Source organism: Prunus mume, linkage group LG1, assembly GCF_029339155.1.
Source record: "Prunus mume cultivar Tortuosa linkage group LG1, ASM2933915v1, whole genome shotgun sequence".
Lineage (NCBI taxonomy): Eukaryota > Viridiplantae > Streptophyta > Magnoliopsida > Rosales > Rosaceae > Prunus > Prunus mume.
In genome coordinates this window covers 16,770,964-16,786,387 of record NC_142698.1, presented here as the reverse complement: position 1 = coordinate 16,786,387, position 15,424 = coordinate 16,770,964, and the positions used below count along the sequence as shown (strand labels likewise).

General features: G+C 38.8%; 3 protein-coding genes across 4 annotated transcripts; 1 reads left to right on the top strand and 2 right to left on the bottom strand.

Moving 5' to 3' along the window:
• Positions 1–371: 371 nt before the first annotated feature.
• On the top strand, positions 372–3,559 carry LOC103344503 (uncharacterized). Its single transcript, XM_008248089.3, has 2 exons — positions 372–2,956; positions 3,079–3,559. The coding sequence occupies exon 1, from the start codon at positions 504–506 to the stop codon at positions 2,688–2,690; it is 2,187 nt and encodes a 728-aa protein (XP_008246311.2). The 5' UTR covers positions 372–503; the 3' UTR covers positions 2,691–2,956; positions 3,079–3,559.
• Positions 3,560–5,097: 1,538 nt separating this feature from the next.
• LOC103344504 (uncharacterized) lies at positions 5,098–9,290 on the bottom strand. Its single transcript, XM_008248091.2, has 4 exons — positions 9,026–9,290; positions 7,926–8,272; positions 5,872–7,835; positions 5,098–5,492 (listed from the first exon to the last, which is right to left on the bottom strand). The coding sequence occupies exons 2-3, from the start codon at positions 8,267–8,269 to the stop codon at positions 5,885–5,887; spliced, it is 2,295 nt and encodes a 764-aa protein (XP_008246313.1). The 5' UTR covers positions 8,270–8,272; positions 9,026–9,290; the 3' UTR covers positions 5,098–5,492; positions 5,872–5,884.
• Positions 9,291–9,943: 653 nt separating this feature from the next.
• LOC148921165 (putative L-cysteine desulfhydrase, chloroplastic) lies at positions 9,944–12,169 on the bottom strand. Of its 2 annotated transcripts, XM_089050142.1 has the most exons (3): positions 11,904–12,169; positions 10,334–11,789; positions 9,944–10,207 (listed from the first exon to the last, which is right to left on the bottom strand). In XM_089050142.1, the coding sequence occupies exons 2-3, from the start codon at positions 11,776–11,778 to the stop codon at positions 10,153–10,155; spliced, it is 1,500 nt and encodes a 499-aa protein (XP_088906268.1). In that variant the 5' UTR covers positions 11,779–11,789; positions 11,904–12,169; the 3' UTR covers positions 9,944–10,152. The 2 variants fall into 2 exon arrangements, with proteins under 2 accessions (XP_088906268.1, XP_088906263.1); XM_089050137.1 differs by lacking the exon at positions 11,904–12,169 and having other exon boundaries at positions 10,334–11,876.
• Between the last annotated feature and the right edge of the window lie 3,255 nt (positions 12,170–15,424).

Here is a 15,424-nt window from a genome sequence, read left to right as displayed (position 1 = left end):
GAGGCCAGTCAAACACTAATTTGAGAAGTGCTGAAAATTACAAGAAAACAAATTTATTGGAAACATATTATATGATGAAGAAGATCAAAAAAAAATTTTGATAAACAAAAGTAGACCACAATGGACCAAGCTCACCAAAGTAGTCTCAAGACAAGCCCAAGTAGCTTTGCCCTAGACAAGCTCCCGAGGCCCAAAATTCCCAAGTCAATTATCAGTCCGAAGGCCCAAGAGGCCCAAGAGGCCCAAGTCACTTCTCAGAGAAACAAAACTCTCTGCACTTCTTCACGGCAGAACCAAGAAGTTCACTGAGTTGACACAACCTGGTTACTTCGCTCTCTCTCTCTTTCTAAAATCCTAAGATGTCAATTTTTCATGTCATTCTCTGCCTTCAGTATTGTACTTCATTTCTCAGGTCAGTGATCAATCTTTCGTTAATTCTCTTTTACATATAAACTTCTTGTTTTACCGGAGGAAATAGCACAAACTGTTCATGAACTCTTGCAATGCTGGTAAAGCTCCAGCCTTTGACATTTTCCAAGAGGATCCCTTTCTGGGTCTGCTCAGGTGCATGCATTTCTTCAGCTTCATGTGCTAAAACCGTTGAATGTTTCCCGGGAAACAATCAAGACCCACCAAATTCATCCGACTTTGAACAAAATATCCAGTCTTTGAGGAATAAGCTTGTTCCTGATAACTTAATACGGGTTTTAGATAACACTGATGATTTGGGCTCAGCAGTGAAGGTATTCAAATGGGCTTCCCTCCAAAGACGGTTTAACCACACCGCAGATACATATTATCGGATCATTCTGAAACTGGGTTTAGCTGGAAAGGTTGAGGAAATGGAAGGGTTTTGTCAAAATATGGTGAAAGATAAATGCCCAGGTGTTGAAGAGGCTCTTTTGGCATTGGTTGATATGTTTGTTAAACATTGTAGGCAAAGTGAGGCAATAAGGGTACTTGTGAATATGAAGGCAGGTGGCTATAGGCCCCCAATTGAGACATTTAATGCTGTATTGGGCTCTCTTGTGGAGGATAAGAGAGATTTTCAAGATGTCTTGTTTGTCTATAAGGAGATGGTGACGGCAGGGATCTTACCAACTATTGAAACTTTGAATTATTTGTTAGAGGCATTGTTGGAGACCGACCACATTGAGTCTGCTTTGGGTCAGTATAGGAGAATGAAGAAGAAAGGGTGTAGCCCTAATGGTAGGACCTTTGAGATACTCATAAAGGCTCTTATTGCAAAAGGTAGAGTGGATGAAGGTGTTATTGTTTTAAGTGAAATGCCTGAACTTGGTTGTCAGCCTGATTTGAGTTTTTATTCCACCCTAATACCTTTGTTTTGTCAGAATAATAGACCTGAGGAGGGAATCAGACTGTTCGAAATGATGAGAGCTTCCAATTTTATGCCGGATTCATTGATTTGTGGGGTTCTGTTACAGTGTTTATGCAAGAACCTTTGTTTAAATGATGCGATAAAGGTTCTAGAAGATATGATGGAAACTGGATTGACACCAGCTAATGATGTGTTTGCGGACGTAGTAAATGTGTTCTGTAAATTAGGGAAGATAGATGATGCTATGAAGTTCTTGGAAGATAAGCATATCCTAGAAACTTCTGCCTGCAATGTATTGCTTGAAGGTTGCTGCAGTGCTGGTAAATTTCTTATGGCAAAAGACCTACTTGTGAAAATGTCTGAAAGTGATGTAGCTGATTGTAATTCGTGGAATATCCTTATCAGATGGCTTTGCGAGAATTCCAGGATTAGTGTAGCGTTTGAAATTCTAGGTAGAATGGTGGTGTCTTCTTCTCTTCCTGACTGTGCCACATACTCAGCTCTAGTTATTGGAAACTGCAAAATGAGCAACTACAGAAATGCTCTGGATTTATTTCATCACGTCCGTGCCAAAAGCTGGGTTTTGGATCCTACATCTTACTCTGAGCTTGTCAAAGGCCTTTGCCTGGTGGAAATGACTCATGAGGCCACTGAAGTGTTCTGTTACATGTCTAGTAATAGGTGCTCTATCCGGTCTTCCTCGTTCAATATGTTGATCAAGGGTGTATGTGAGACAGGAAAGGTTGATGAAGCAATAAGGCTACAAAAATTGGCCTATTATTCTGGTACATCTTCTACCAGTTCAACTTACTCAGCTATTATGCTTGGATTGTCAAAATTAGACAAGGCAAAAGATCTGCTAGTAGTTCTCTCAAAAATGTTGGTGGAGGGTTGCAATCTTGATCTGGATGCATATTGCATACTCATACAAAGCATGAGTCTGCAGAATCGAGTAAAAGAATGCCTATTGCTTTTCCGTATGATGGTCAACAAGGGTCTTATACCTGATTCAGAGAGACTATTTAATCTACTGTCTTGTATAGCCAACCTTTCTCAGCTGCACATGATTTCAGATTCAATTGATAAGCTTGCTTCTAGTAGCGAAGCTCTGAATTCAGCAATTTATAATGTACTGATTAACGGCCTCTGGAAAGAGGGTTATAAACTTGAGGCCTGTCGATTGTTGGATATAATGTTGGAAAAGGGTTGGGTCCCAGATGCTAAGACTCATGGATTGCTTATTGGTTCTGCTGTTAGCCAAGAAGTAGATTGGAACGTGTTGGACTATGATAATTGTACTGTCCAAGATACTGTTAGCAACATCCTTGCAGAGGGATTAGATGTGACATGAATCATGATACTTCTGTCCCAATAATCAATTCATGACCCGTTCGTCGCTCAACTATCTTGGTGAAGTGTGCTTTTGTTACATGTTCACTATTGAAGATTTTGTCTCCAAAATCAATCACAGCTGAGCTAGTTTGTAGCTATGGTGCCTAGTGCAGTGGATCGGGGGTATGATTGTTGCCTACCCTGTTCAATAGTTTTCTTCACCTTCACGTACCATGCGCATTGATCTCTTGTACAGATTCTAACCCTCAACCAAGACCAAGAAAGGTTCGTTGTTATACATATATGTTCCTGCAGCTTCAAATGTAATTCTTTGTATATGAAATCTCTGTGGAATTTTTATTGTAAACTGTTTCTATATCTCTGAATTAACTTTATACATGTTTCAGCAAAAAATCCTTCAAAAAGTAATGGATGCGGAAGACAGAATGCAAATCAGTGATGTCCTATTTGAGCTAGCTGCCTGGGGAAGCTTTATGTAATCAAAAGAAATTGAAGCCACTTCAAATGTAGAAGATTGCCAAGTCAGAACCAAGCATCCCTAATGAGACTTGTTCGGACCTCACTTGTTGTGCGGTACTTTACTCCTAGGCAAGAAGGGTCAAGAATGAAATGATAGACAAACTGGGGTGAAGGTTGGGATCGAAGATTCAAGCAGGGCAGCTTTTCCCTGTGCAAGTGGTTCATGAACCCTCCTTGTTTTGCTTTTAGTAATATAAGTTTGAACTGATAAAAGACATATAACAGAAGTGTAAGGAGGAAATTGATAAGTGTCAGTCTGCAGATAGACTTTTCAGAAATTTCCTCCTTTTAAAAAAATAAAAATAAAAATTCTTGTTGGCTCAAAATTAGCTTAATTTTCTTTTGTTATTTATTGGTTGGTTGGTTGGATGGATATCTCTTTTAGTTGTTTTATTCTATTTCATTGTGTAATTTTTTCCTAAGGTTAATTTTAATGTTGGTTGATTGATTGTATTTTTTTCCCAAATTAGTTGCCTTCAAATGACTCAGTCAATGTCAATTAACACCAGTCTTATCAGAGTTCGCTTAAAAATAGCAGTCAGAGGAAAAAGGCTTTGTAACTTCTAGTATTGTGTTACCAAAAACAAACTACTAAACTAAATGCAGTTAAGATCAGTTCTATTTCTTGTTGCAGGCGCTGTTGAGCCTCAAATACACGCACACATATTAAAGGAGAGAAAACTAAAGAAGAACAAGCAATTTGTGCCATCATCTCTTCTTATGTCATGAATTCCTAATGGATGAAGATCAGAAAGAGGGGAATGAAATTCTTAGCAACATGATAGTGATCGGGGTCTCCTTTGTGGTTATCGCTGCAGTTGTGGTGCTTGTCGTGGTGGATGTAGATAGCCCCAAGAAGACTATAGAACACCCGATGAACAACACAGGCATCCACATGAGCCTTGACAACATTTGTGGCAGAACTGATTACAGGGGACTTAGCCAAGACACTCTTAGTCCGGTTGGCAACAAAGCTGATGTGGTAAAATATTTTACAGCGGCTATCAAATCAACCCTTGCGGCAATGAAAAATGTGGCACACAATAAGCCAAAAGGTGATGATAACCAAAATGGAGAACTTGGTTGCTTTGGACTGATAGACTTGGGGATTGGCCAGCTTGAATCTGTGTTAGCCGTTTGATCAGAGGAATGTTTGGGAGAAAGTCAGCTGATGTTAAGGGCAGCCTGAATGCCTCATACCAACAGAGATGCCTTCGACAATTGCCTCCTACAAAAGCCAAACCAGTTCTTCTTGATCAAGCGTTGAAGAAGCCCATTGAGCTTGCAAGAAATGCATTATGCATGGTACATAGCCGATGAGTACTTTGCAAGAGACGTCAAAAGGGCTAACAGCTTACACAAGCTTTTATAGAATTCAGGGAGGGAGGCAATGACATGCGCTTGAACGTTCACCCAATATGCGTTCTAGCTAGGCTGCACACAGATTCTTTCATGTACCTTAATCCCAAGAAATCCAAAACAAAACTGATTCGTTTTTAAAATTCCTGTTGGCCTATTTTCTTCTTTCATATCATATAAACATTAATCAGTCACTTGGTATGATTGGTCAGACCCACCAAGTTGCCATTTTTTATAAGAGCGGTGGCCACTGCTTTCTGGTGTGGTTACCGGAGAGTGGCCTTGGGGTTTCTTGGGGTCGATCCAAATGTTCGTGTTGACACATAATCATCATATAAATAAAGTCCACAGATCACATGTTGGCCTACAATTTGGTACCACTCTCCAGCTTTCTCATTCAACCCACATAATCTAACATTTGCAACTTTACAAAGGGAACCAGTGCACCGTGGTTTTGTGATCGATTTCCCCTTTTCAGTATCGCTTGTATATCGGAATTTTAAATTAAAAAAAAGGGAAGCAGAATGTTACACATGGAGAACTTGTATTCAATAAATACAAGCTCAAGTCAGCTGCTTTTATCATTCGTCAACTGACCAAAAGGATAATTTACAAGAGAGAGGACCAAAACTACTTAGATTTTGGCATCTATTCATGCCATTCCAACTTCCATGGACCTTCAAGTAACTCTAAGAACATGCTCCTCCTACTACCAATGTTATAGTCATCACACGTTACACTAAGTCAAACTAGCAAATAACCAAGTTAGCAATACAACAAAGAGGAATGATAATTACAACTACATACGTCAGGTTCCATGGCTTGGTTATTTTAAACTAAGGAACAGGTCCCATTCTGTCTCTGAGGTTCCACTAGTCTGGTACAGATTGTGATGCCCTTGCCTTTGTCCTCTGATGCAATCCTATTAAGGAAAATTTAAAAAAAAAAAGCAAATTCAATTATTAAGGTATATTTATGCTAAAATACATGTCAACCAAAAATACATTGAACCAAAAAAAGAAATGTAATCCTTTAAGCCTCATTAGCAGCCAGGGAACTCTATTTGAGACATCAAAACAAAAGCTGGTGCTGGCGCAAATTCAAACAAATGCAAGACTATACAAAGAAGCCATACCTACAATGCACTTGAATACTAATGCGCAGCCACCACGTACACTCATCAATAAACCAGTAAAAACATGGACGCATCGGAACAACATGTTTCTTTTGACAACTATCAAAATTGAGACGTAAACTGGGTAAAGCATTGAACATTATTCACAAAAAAGGTTGATACTTACAACGTCTAATACTCTACAATAACTCTTTGCAAGTGGACTTGTTGTGCCCAAGACCCTTGCATCTGCTGCACTGGAGTTGACGCTTAGACATCTCTTGTGGTCCATATTTCTTTGTAGTAGGCCGGCCGGGTGGACGGCGGGTGGGAGGAGGGGTTACGGTCACTGCTAGCTGAGAAGAAGCCTTCACCACAGGCATGTCTACATTCGGAACAGGATGTATTGACTCTGAGTATGTCAGTCTGTAGCTCTCGGTGGTAAAGTATCTTGAACAATAATCATACGGGCTCCGGCCCATACAACCAATGACGGCAATTGCATGGCAGCATGGTAACCCAGTTATCTGCCACCCTCTACAACTACAGTCCCAGCGATCAACATCAACAACTTCAGTGGAGTCACCACGAACCTCAAAAGTGTTACCAACCAAAAGTAGCACTTGGAGGTTTCGGACTTTCTGAGTTTCCTTATCTAGCTTTTCCTCCATGGATGGAGTCAGCCTTGTCAACCATTGATTAGATTCTGCCCTTCTTGTGTAGATCAACTCCATAATCTTACCCCTGATCACATCAACCATCTGTGTTATTGGTAACTCATGTGCATCTGATGCCCAACTATAGAACAGCTCTCCAAAGTTGGATGCCATATGGTTATATCTAGCACCTTGAAAGAACGCATTTGCCCAGTTCTGGGGCTCACTTTGTACGATCCAATTGTAAGCCTCCAGTGAGATACTTTTAATGCTTTCAAGACAACTTTGGAAGTTTTCAGGCCTAGGTGCATAAGCAGCAGCATAAAGATCCTCAACCATGAGTCGCTTCACCTCATGAGAAAACTGCCCCTTCAAGTCTCTGATAAGTTGCTCGGTTAAGTATCGCAGGCAATAGCCATGGTATGAGTCTTTGAATATATCAGCAATTGATTCTTTTAATCCCTTCTGCCTGTCTGCCACAAATGTTATAGGGCAAGTTATTGAGAATGCAGATTTTAGTTGTAGTAAAAACCAATGCCAGTTATCATCAGTTTCTGCATCAACCACAGTGAAAGCAACAGGGAAAACCCCATCATTCCCATCTGCAGCTGTTGCCGCCAACAATGTGCCTTGATATTTTGATTTCAAGGGTATGCTATCAAGGAAAAGGAGAGGCCTGCAACCTTGCTGGAAACCATACAATGAGGCATGGAATGAGACAAATAGGCGATGGAAACTGGAGTCTTCCTTAGTCGTAAAAGTAGCAAGACTACCCGGGTTTGTCTCCATTATCTTGTCACAGAAGAACGGTAACTGGTTATATGCCTCTTTGTATGAACCTTGAAGCTGCTCCTTTGCTATTTCTTTCCCACGCCAGGCCTGAAAGTAGTTTAGCTGTATTCCATATTCCTGCTTGATGTCATTCACAATATCCTTGGGCTTATAATTGGGTAAGAATTTTAACTTCTCCTTAATTATACTTGCCACCCAACTCCTTGTTGCCTGATGCCCCGTAGTTGCAACAGCCCCTTCGCATGTATGTGTTGGATTCATCTTCTTGATACATATTAACTGAGTGGTTGATAACCTTGATGCATGAATTCTCCAAGGGCAGCCTTCAGCCTTGCACTTGACAGTCACACGATGACTATCATTCTTCTTATACCTAAAGGCAAACTGATGTGCAATGGCATATTTACGCAACGATTCACGAAATTCATGAACACTGCTGAATCTTTGGCCCACACCCGTAATAGCATTCTGCCATTGCTGTGCACCTTTAGCATGCTTCTCATCATTGTGGCCAAGAAGAGGGAAAATGGGTGATATTTCATTGGGTATATCAATATGTGCATCAATAGGGCTGGCATCATCTACAATATCAAGAGAGGCATCGAGTGGGATATCGGGCTGGGTGGTATCGCCCACAAAGTCCACAACATCGAGAGATGCATCAACTGGAACCACAGTTTCTGATAGAGTTGTTCTGCTCGACCTAAAAATATCCATGAAATTCTGAAATTTCACCAAAAAGAAAATTTCCAAAACAGTAGTTAAATACTAGCATGCATATCAAGAGAACTACCTACTGGCAGGCATGTTGGAGACATCAGGAGCAACTATTTCTTCTATGACATAAATATCAACGGTTGCAAAATCACTGTGGAATTTGATCATGCGCTTGAGATCCTTGTCATTGGAAACAGTAATCAGGGTCTTCTTGTTGCCAGGGAGGAAGTATTTGATGGACATATTGTCGTTGCTGCAACTAAACATTTCAGTCACCTCTGTTTTAAACTCGTTAAACGTCATCTGGTCATCAATGTCAATTGCATGAGCATCACCGCCCCTATATGACAATGTACCATCTTTCTCAGTCAAGAATTCCCCCCCTGACTGACAAATTGCTATGATTTTCTTCCCCTCCATGATCTGTCTCAATCAAACACAACAAGCACATTTGTATCAAATCATCATAACAGAATCAGTAAGCAATAGATATTATCTACAGTACATTTTGTCTGTTAACTGTGCACAATTTCATAAACAGGAGTGCCTCTCTCACCAGACATCACGTCACTTCATATTACAGCAATAGGGGGAAAAGTACTAGTTTAACTTCAGATTTCATTGCTAAGTAATTTAATTGAGCTTAAACTGAACACATCAATGCATACTAAACTTAAGCGATCAGACTGTAACTTCTAATTACGATAGGGCTGTTTCTGGTTACTGACAAACGCACAAAATGTAAACAAAATTAAAATTTTCAGTCTTTAAAACTCATTATTTCATATTTATTTCTCAAGAAAACCAAAAAGTAAAACAGTCATACAAAATTGCTCCAAATCCAAGTCTTTGGCAGCTAGGAAGGACCTAACCGGACAAAGGATTAAACTTCGTTGCAGATGCAAACTGAGAAAGGCAGCAACTTTCAAAGGCCCTAAAAGGGGTTTAACAATAAACGAAAGCATAAGCAAATGGGCACCTAAATTTCGATCGAAACAAATTGGAATATCAAGTTATATCCCAAAAGAAAGAGCCGATACTCTATGAACACCAAAAATTTAGACTTTTTAAGTGAAAAATTTAATCCTGCAGAAGGTATTCTGAAAACCCTAAATTCTGTAATAACGATAGATCAATATGTGAAAGAAAAAAAAGATCGGAAATTGAGATGATCACCTTTTAGAATTGAGACTGAGGTCTCAAACCCCAATGCCCAATTCGATTTTGAAATTGCGATTTTGGAATTGGGCTCGCAGCAACGAATTTTGGGAACGCTTAAGCATGCGTGTGAACCCACAAAATCATACCCAGAGAGAGACAGAGAGAGACAGAGAGAGAGAATGGTGGTTAATATGGTTTGTTTGGTTCACTGTTTCTACGTATTTTGGATATATGAATACGTTACAGTTGGATTGTCAATGGCACTGGGCAGGGGATATGTGTGTGTATATATGTATATATATATATATATATATATATATGTGGGTATTTGGTTTCCCACCAGTTCATACTTCTTCTTACTTCACAACCCAGTTTTTTCTTCCTCTTTTTCTTTTCAAATAAATAAAAATTTAAGATTTTTCTTATTCTTATTGAAATAAAATAAAACCATACATTTCATACTAAATTTATTGTGAAGACCATGTCAACTTTGTTTGCTTACAAGACCTACCTAGTGAATTAAATAAGTGTCCATTTGTAAAATATAAGCAGAGGATGAAACTTTTTTTTCTTTGTTCATAGAAGGATGAAACTTTTTTTTGGGGGAGGTTTAGTTTGTTGTATCATTAGAAACCAAGAAAAATAAGTGAGATGTTAATTTCATAGGTAACACATAATGCACATAAAAAGTTATAATCTTCAAAGCCTTGGAAGAAAGAAAAGGGTACTTTGGGAGTTGACATTTTATGTTCAAACCCATTTTCGGTTCATAAACCACAAATGGCTAATAGACATTGAAGTTGAACCCCAATCGAAGCTATTGGATCAAAGTTGACACATTCAAGTTTTTAAAGGACACATTTATGTCACATGCTGCCTAAGAATTTGGAGATATTATGGCCGCACTACTATAATATTCTTAGGTCAGTGCTGTGTTCAACTGGAGTCTATTGGTGAATAGTTATCTAAAACATCTCTGGAAATTACATTTCTTGAAGCTGACTGACAATTGCTTATGTATTCATACAGGAACATTTTCTGCATATCAAACCCAAAAAAAAAAAAAAAACAGAAACAAGTTCATAAACTTTTCTGTATAGATTGTTTGCATTCCAACTAGCAAGCATGCAGGAGACAGAGCACTATGTATATAGCTCCTTTTTATTTATCAAACGGATTTCTTCAGGCCTCATTGAACTGCAGATTAACATAAAACCCCAGGTCAATAAAAAGTAAACAAACCAAATTCAGGGAATTGCAGTGTGTAGTATGTCTAGGCTCTAGCTTACAAACCAATAAAGTGGATGAAGGCAATATGTATACCTCAAGAGCGCAAGTGAACCGTCATGAACGAGTTGATTAATTGTATCTCTGAGCTTGTAATAGTCATCAACTTTGTTGTAAATCTGATGACAAATTCGAACGTACCCCGCTGTCAACACAACCTCTCCTTCTTTGGGAGCTTGATAATGTATCCTGACTTCAACACCAAATTTCTTGCGTAAATGTGCCCATAACTTCATGGCATCATCATCACTTGAAATCCCCAAACAAGATGGTAAACCAACCATGATCATGCTAGCACACATATCAGGAGGGCAGCCTAGATTGGTTCCCCAAGCTTCTGCCAACATCTTCCCCATCTCAACAACAGCATCATGATTCATTTTTCTGATTCCCTCAACACCGCCTTCGAACCTCTTAACAAACTCCATAGCTGAAGGAAGCACCAGATATGGAGTATAATCCCTTGTCCCAACCCAAAAACTTTCTTCAGCCAACCCCATACCATACCTATGAGATACAACAGGGTGATGCAATTGCAAATCTGAGTACGCAGCTGACTTCCTACAATACAGAAATGCAGCTGCAGGTGGGCAGAAGAACCACTTATACAAAGTACTAGCATAAAAATCCGCCCCAATTTCTTGCATATCAACATCTACGCACCCAACACCATGAGCTGCATCTATGAAAACTTGTTCAACACCTTCTTCCCTACAGATTTTAACCAATTGCTTAACTGGCATTATAACACTTGGCATGCATGTGACATGATCAATCACAGCCAATCTCACTCTCCTGCCATTACCCTTTTCTCTCTCCAATGCTTTGCTAAACTCACTTATAATTTCTTCATTGGAAATCAATGGAAAATTAAATTGAACTTCAATAACATATCCACCAGCACGCGAAAAGTAGGCCTTGATTGAGTTCTTCACCGCGCCATAAGCGCAGTGAAACATAATGACAGCATCCCCTTTGTTAAATTTCCCTTCAGCAAAGGCCCATGCTGCTTGCTGCAGGACTACGGCGACAGCAGTGGAGATGTTGTCTACAATGGAGACTTCATCCACATCTTCTGCGTTGATAAGGTCTTTGATTTTGTATCTTGATTCAAGTATCCTGTCCTCAAGCTCATTAAAGTAGAAATGGTCCGGTTGGCAGAGCAATTTGAGCTGCCATTGTTGCAAGGCAGAGATGACAGAGGCAGGGCAGCAACCGAAGCTGCCATTGTTCATCCTGGCAACACCAGGAGCATGGTGAGCAAATTCAGATTGGATTTCGGAGTCTGTGATGAAGGAAGAAGAGAGCTTTGGCTGAATGGGAACATGGTTTTCGATGCCCTCAGCCTCTGCAGCATCTAGGTTAGAGGCCCTTGAGACTTGAAATGAAAGCTTGTGGTAGAAGAATTGGAGGGTTCGATAAGGAAGAAGAACAATAAGTAGAACATAGTAACGACAAAACATAATAATCTTCTCAGCCATGACCTGCGTTACTACAAAACACAACAATGCATGCACAACAAAAAACATTAACAAATGAGGATCAGAGCCAAATGTATGGTTGAGGCAAGAATTATTTAAACATTATTTTTAATAATAATAAGTACCCTAAGCTGTTGTCGAAAGTAGTTTTCTTTCGTGGATGATGTTGGAATTTGATGATAATATTAGCTGCAAATTACTCCAAGAGGTGCAAAGATAAGAGAAAGAGAATGATAAATAGGGAATAAGATCTCAGAAGGCTGCTCCAGATTTTGAAGCTCAGACAATTTTTTTTTTTTGGGGGTCAACTCAGACTTGTTTCTCTAAAGTTCAATTATTAACTTGGAGAGAGCAGCCTTTCTTGAAATTATTTCAAGGCATAATTGTCGACATTTTGGTCTTCTCACCAACTAAAGTCTAAAGGGAAGGCTGAACACAGCCAATACCAATAATGACCCACGTGGCTCACTAAGAGCATTTCTAGCAATTTGCCCTTTGCCATTACAAGGGGGCTAATAGTGGCTGCCCTTACAAAAATCAATGTATGTTTTCACCCGTTGCCCTGACAAATGACAAACACTATTCATTTTGGTTTTTTATTTTTATTTTTTTACTTAAACAATTAATTTAGAGAATATAAGGTTGCCATTTGTCATTTTTTATTATATAAAATTCTCATCTCATATTTTGGATAAGATTTTCATATTAAATTTTCAGATAAGATTTTCGGTTGTCACATGTCCATATTTATTGTAAAATTCACATCTCACTCATCATACAATTAAATAATTACTCACTCATCATACAATTAAAATACTCCTGGTCCTCATAGTCCAACACAATTGAGTACAAGGACGACTTGATCATTGATGGAGGCGGTTCCACTAGATCACGACGTAAGAGAGTATTTTTCTTCGAAGAACGTAATAGTATCATTATTTCCGACACGGAACGCACCAAGGGAACTGATTGCGGGCATTGTTCACTTGAGGAGCCATGTGTAATGGTTTTCCTTTTTTTGGTTTTGCCTTGAATAATCTATTAAAAAAATTAAATTGGAAATGCAAGAAAATATCAAAAAGAATGACAATAAATTGAATAAAACGGCAATTAATTTTTTACCTCGTCGCCAAGATTTTGACCTCTTCGATCGTTTGTACACAACCTTCCGGCTTCGATGGAAGATGCCATAAGATGGTGAATAAAAATGAAATTGAAAGTGAATAAAAATGTGTGTACAAAGTGGAAAATAGTTGAAGGAGAAAAAAATGTACAAGGATTTAGTGTTAAAAGTGAAGAGTATTGGTTGGTATTTATAGAAGAAAAAAAAAATCATTAATTTTTGGGTATTGTTTAAAAAAAAATTCCAAATTTTGTTCATATTGTTATTGCAAAAATATTGGCTGCCGTCAGATCGGAGGACAAAAAGCAATTGGAGCACCCAAACGACTCCACGTGGTTGCTAGTGTTGGTGGAAATGTGCACGCGTGCAATTTTTTAACGTTAATCGTAAAAATTTGAACTCAGGTTGACACCACCTGGCGTCGATGACATTAGCCCAAAACTCGAGCTTGCGCTCGAGCTAAACTCCACCTCGAGCTAGCGCAGTCTCGTGGCCCTCACTTCCTGCCTAAGCTAGCCTTTGTTGCTGGAAATGCTTTTTGGACCCTAACCCCGCCTCCCAGCCCGAGCCCAACCTTAGCTACTGGAAATGCTCTAATCAAAAAGAGACGAAGAGTAATTTTTCAAACCCCTTTTAAGGGATCTATTGAATTGCCCCATGAGGCCCAAAAAATTCAAAGCTAGGCCCAAATATATTCTCAGCTCAATGCAATATCTTATGGAGAAGAAACCCGATTTGGGCACGCGAAAGTTCGTCATACATGCTTGCACGAGTCATGATCCATGTGCCATGTCAAACAAATATGAAATCCATCACGCTAAGAGTTGTAACGAGCCTATAAAATGCACCAGCTCTATGACCCTACACTAATTATCCCGTTAAGCGTCATTTTGACTCGACCATGGCTCTTTAAGAATGATAAAATTCAAGCACGAGCACGCCAATCGACATGCAATACCAAGAGGAAAACCCCTATTTTGTGCCTACCCTCGCTATAAGCTTAAGTGGGTCCAAGCCATACAAATGTCTGGGGCTTGCTGAGCGGGTTGTGATATGGATGGTTACAAGCATTAACGAGGCCCACTGATGAACCAAGAAGTGGAAGTTTTGGTTAAACCCTTAAAATTGGATGAAATGTTAAGAATTTAGACGGTATGGGGGAAATTGGTGGAAAAAAAAAAGTTCATATCCTTAATTTTCTAAAAAAAAGAGGATAAAGGATGAATCAAAAGTTAGGTACAGTTTCAGGGGGCAAATCACCAATTAACCCTAGTTGCAATTACTTATTATAAAAATGTAAAAGGAGAGAGAGTTTAGGGCAAGTATTTTTAGGACAGTCTTGTTGGTTGTTTAGGTTTTTGCGTTATTAGTTACAATTCTTGTTATAAAAATGTTGAACTGATTCCTGGAGGTGCTGTTCTGTGTTTAAATGGAGTCTATTGATGAGTGGTTTCTAACAAGTCTTACATGTCAAACCTCTCTTGAAACAGACAGAATTGTTTATGCATTCATACATGAACTTTTCTGCATATCAAATACCCCCCCAAAAAAGTTTCACTAAAACATCCAAAATGGAAAATTATAACAAAATTTATGTTGACTTTGGAGTCGTATGTTTAAATAGTGCAGTATAAATATATGTCTAGGATTGTTTATTTATAAATTTGTAAAAAAAAAAAAGAATAAACAAAATATGGACTTTTCTGCATAGCTTGTTGCCTGGGTGTGAGAATGTGAAGATAAAAAGTCCCACATTGGAAAGTTGATAAACCTAGCAAAGGCTTATAAGGAGTTGAACTACTCCCTTAATTGCCAATTGGTTTTGGGATGGAACATCAACTTCCTTCACTAGGAAGGATCCCTTAAGGACTTAATGGTACCAAAACCACTGCAGCTTGCAAAGGATGTAGGACATAGAGAACTACAGCTCCTTTTATTCATCCAACGGACTTCTTCAGGTCTCATTGATCTGCAGATCAACATAAAATCCCATGTCAATAACAAGTTAGCAAACCAAATTCAGGGAACTGCTGTGTAGTATGTCTAGCTTATAAACCAATAAAGTGGATGAAGGCAGAGCATATATATACCTCAAGAGTGCAAGTGAAATGGTCACGAACGAGTTGATTAATTGCATCTCTGAACCTGTAATAGTCATCAACTTTGTTGTAAATCTGATGACAAATTCGAGTTGATTAGTACTATCAACTTCATGCCTTGTTCTAACTTGTACAATATTTTCGCCCAATTAGTACTATCAGCTTACCATTTCCCATGCCTTAGTTTTTAATAAATATATCCACTGAAATTTTTACTCAAAATCATATCAGCTTGTTAACAAGTGCAGTCAATAGCTGAACTGATAGCATTTGTTGCAGCACTCGCATATAGTACCACACTGCTCAAAAAGACAGTTTAACTCTCACACTGCTCAAAGTAACAGTTAACACTCTATATTACAATTTCTTTTTTCTTTTTTCTTTTTTTAAGAACAGTTACAATTGCTTATTATAAAAATTTAAA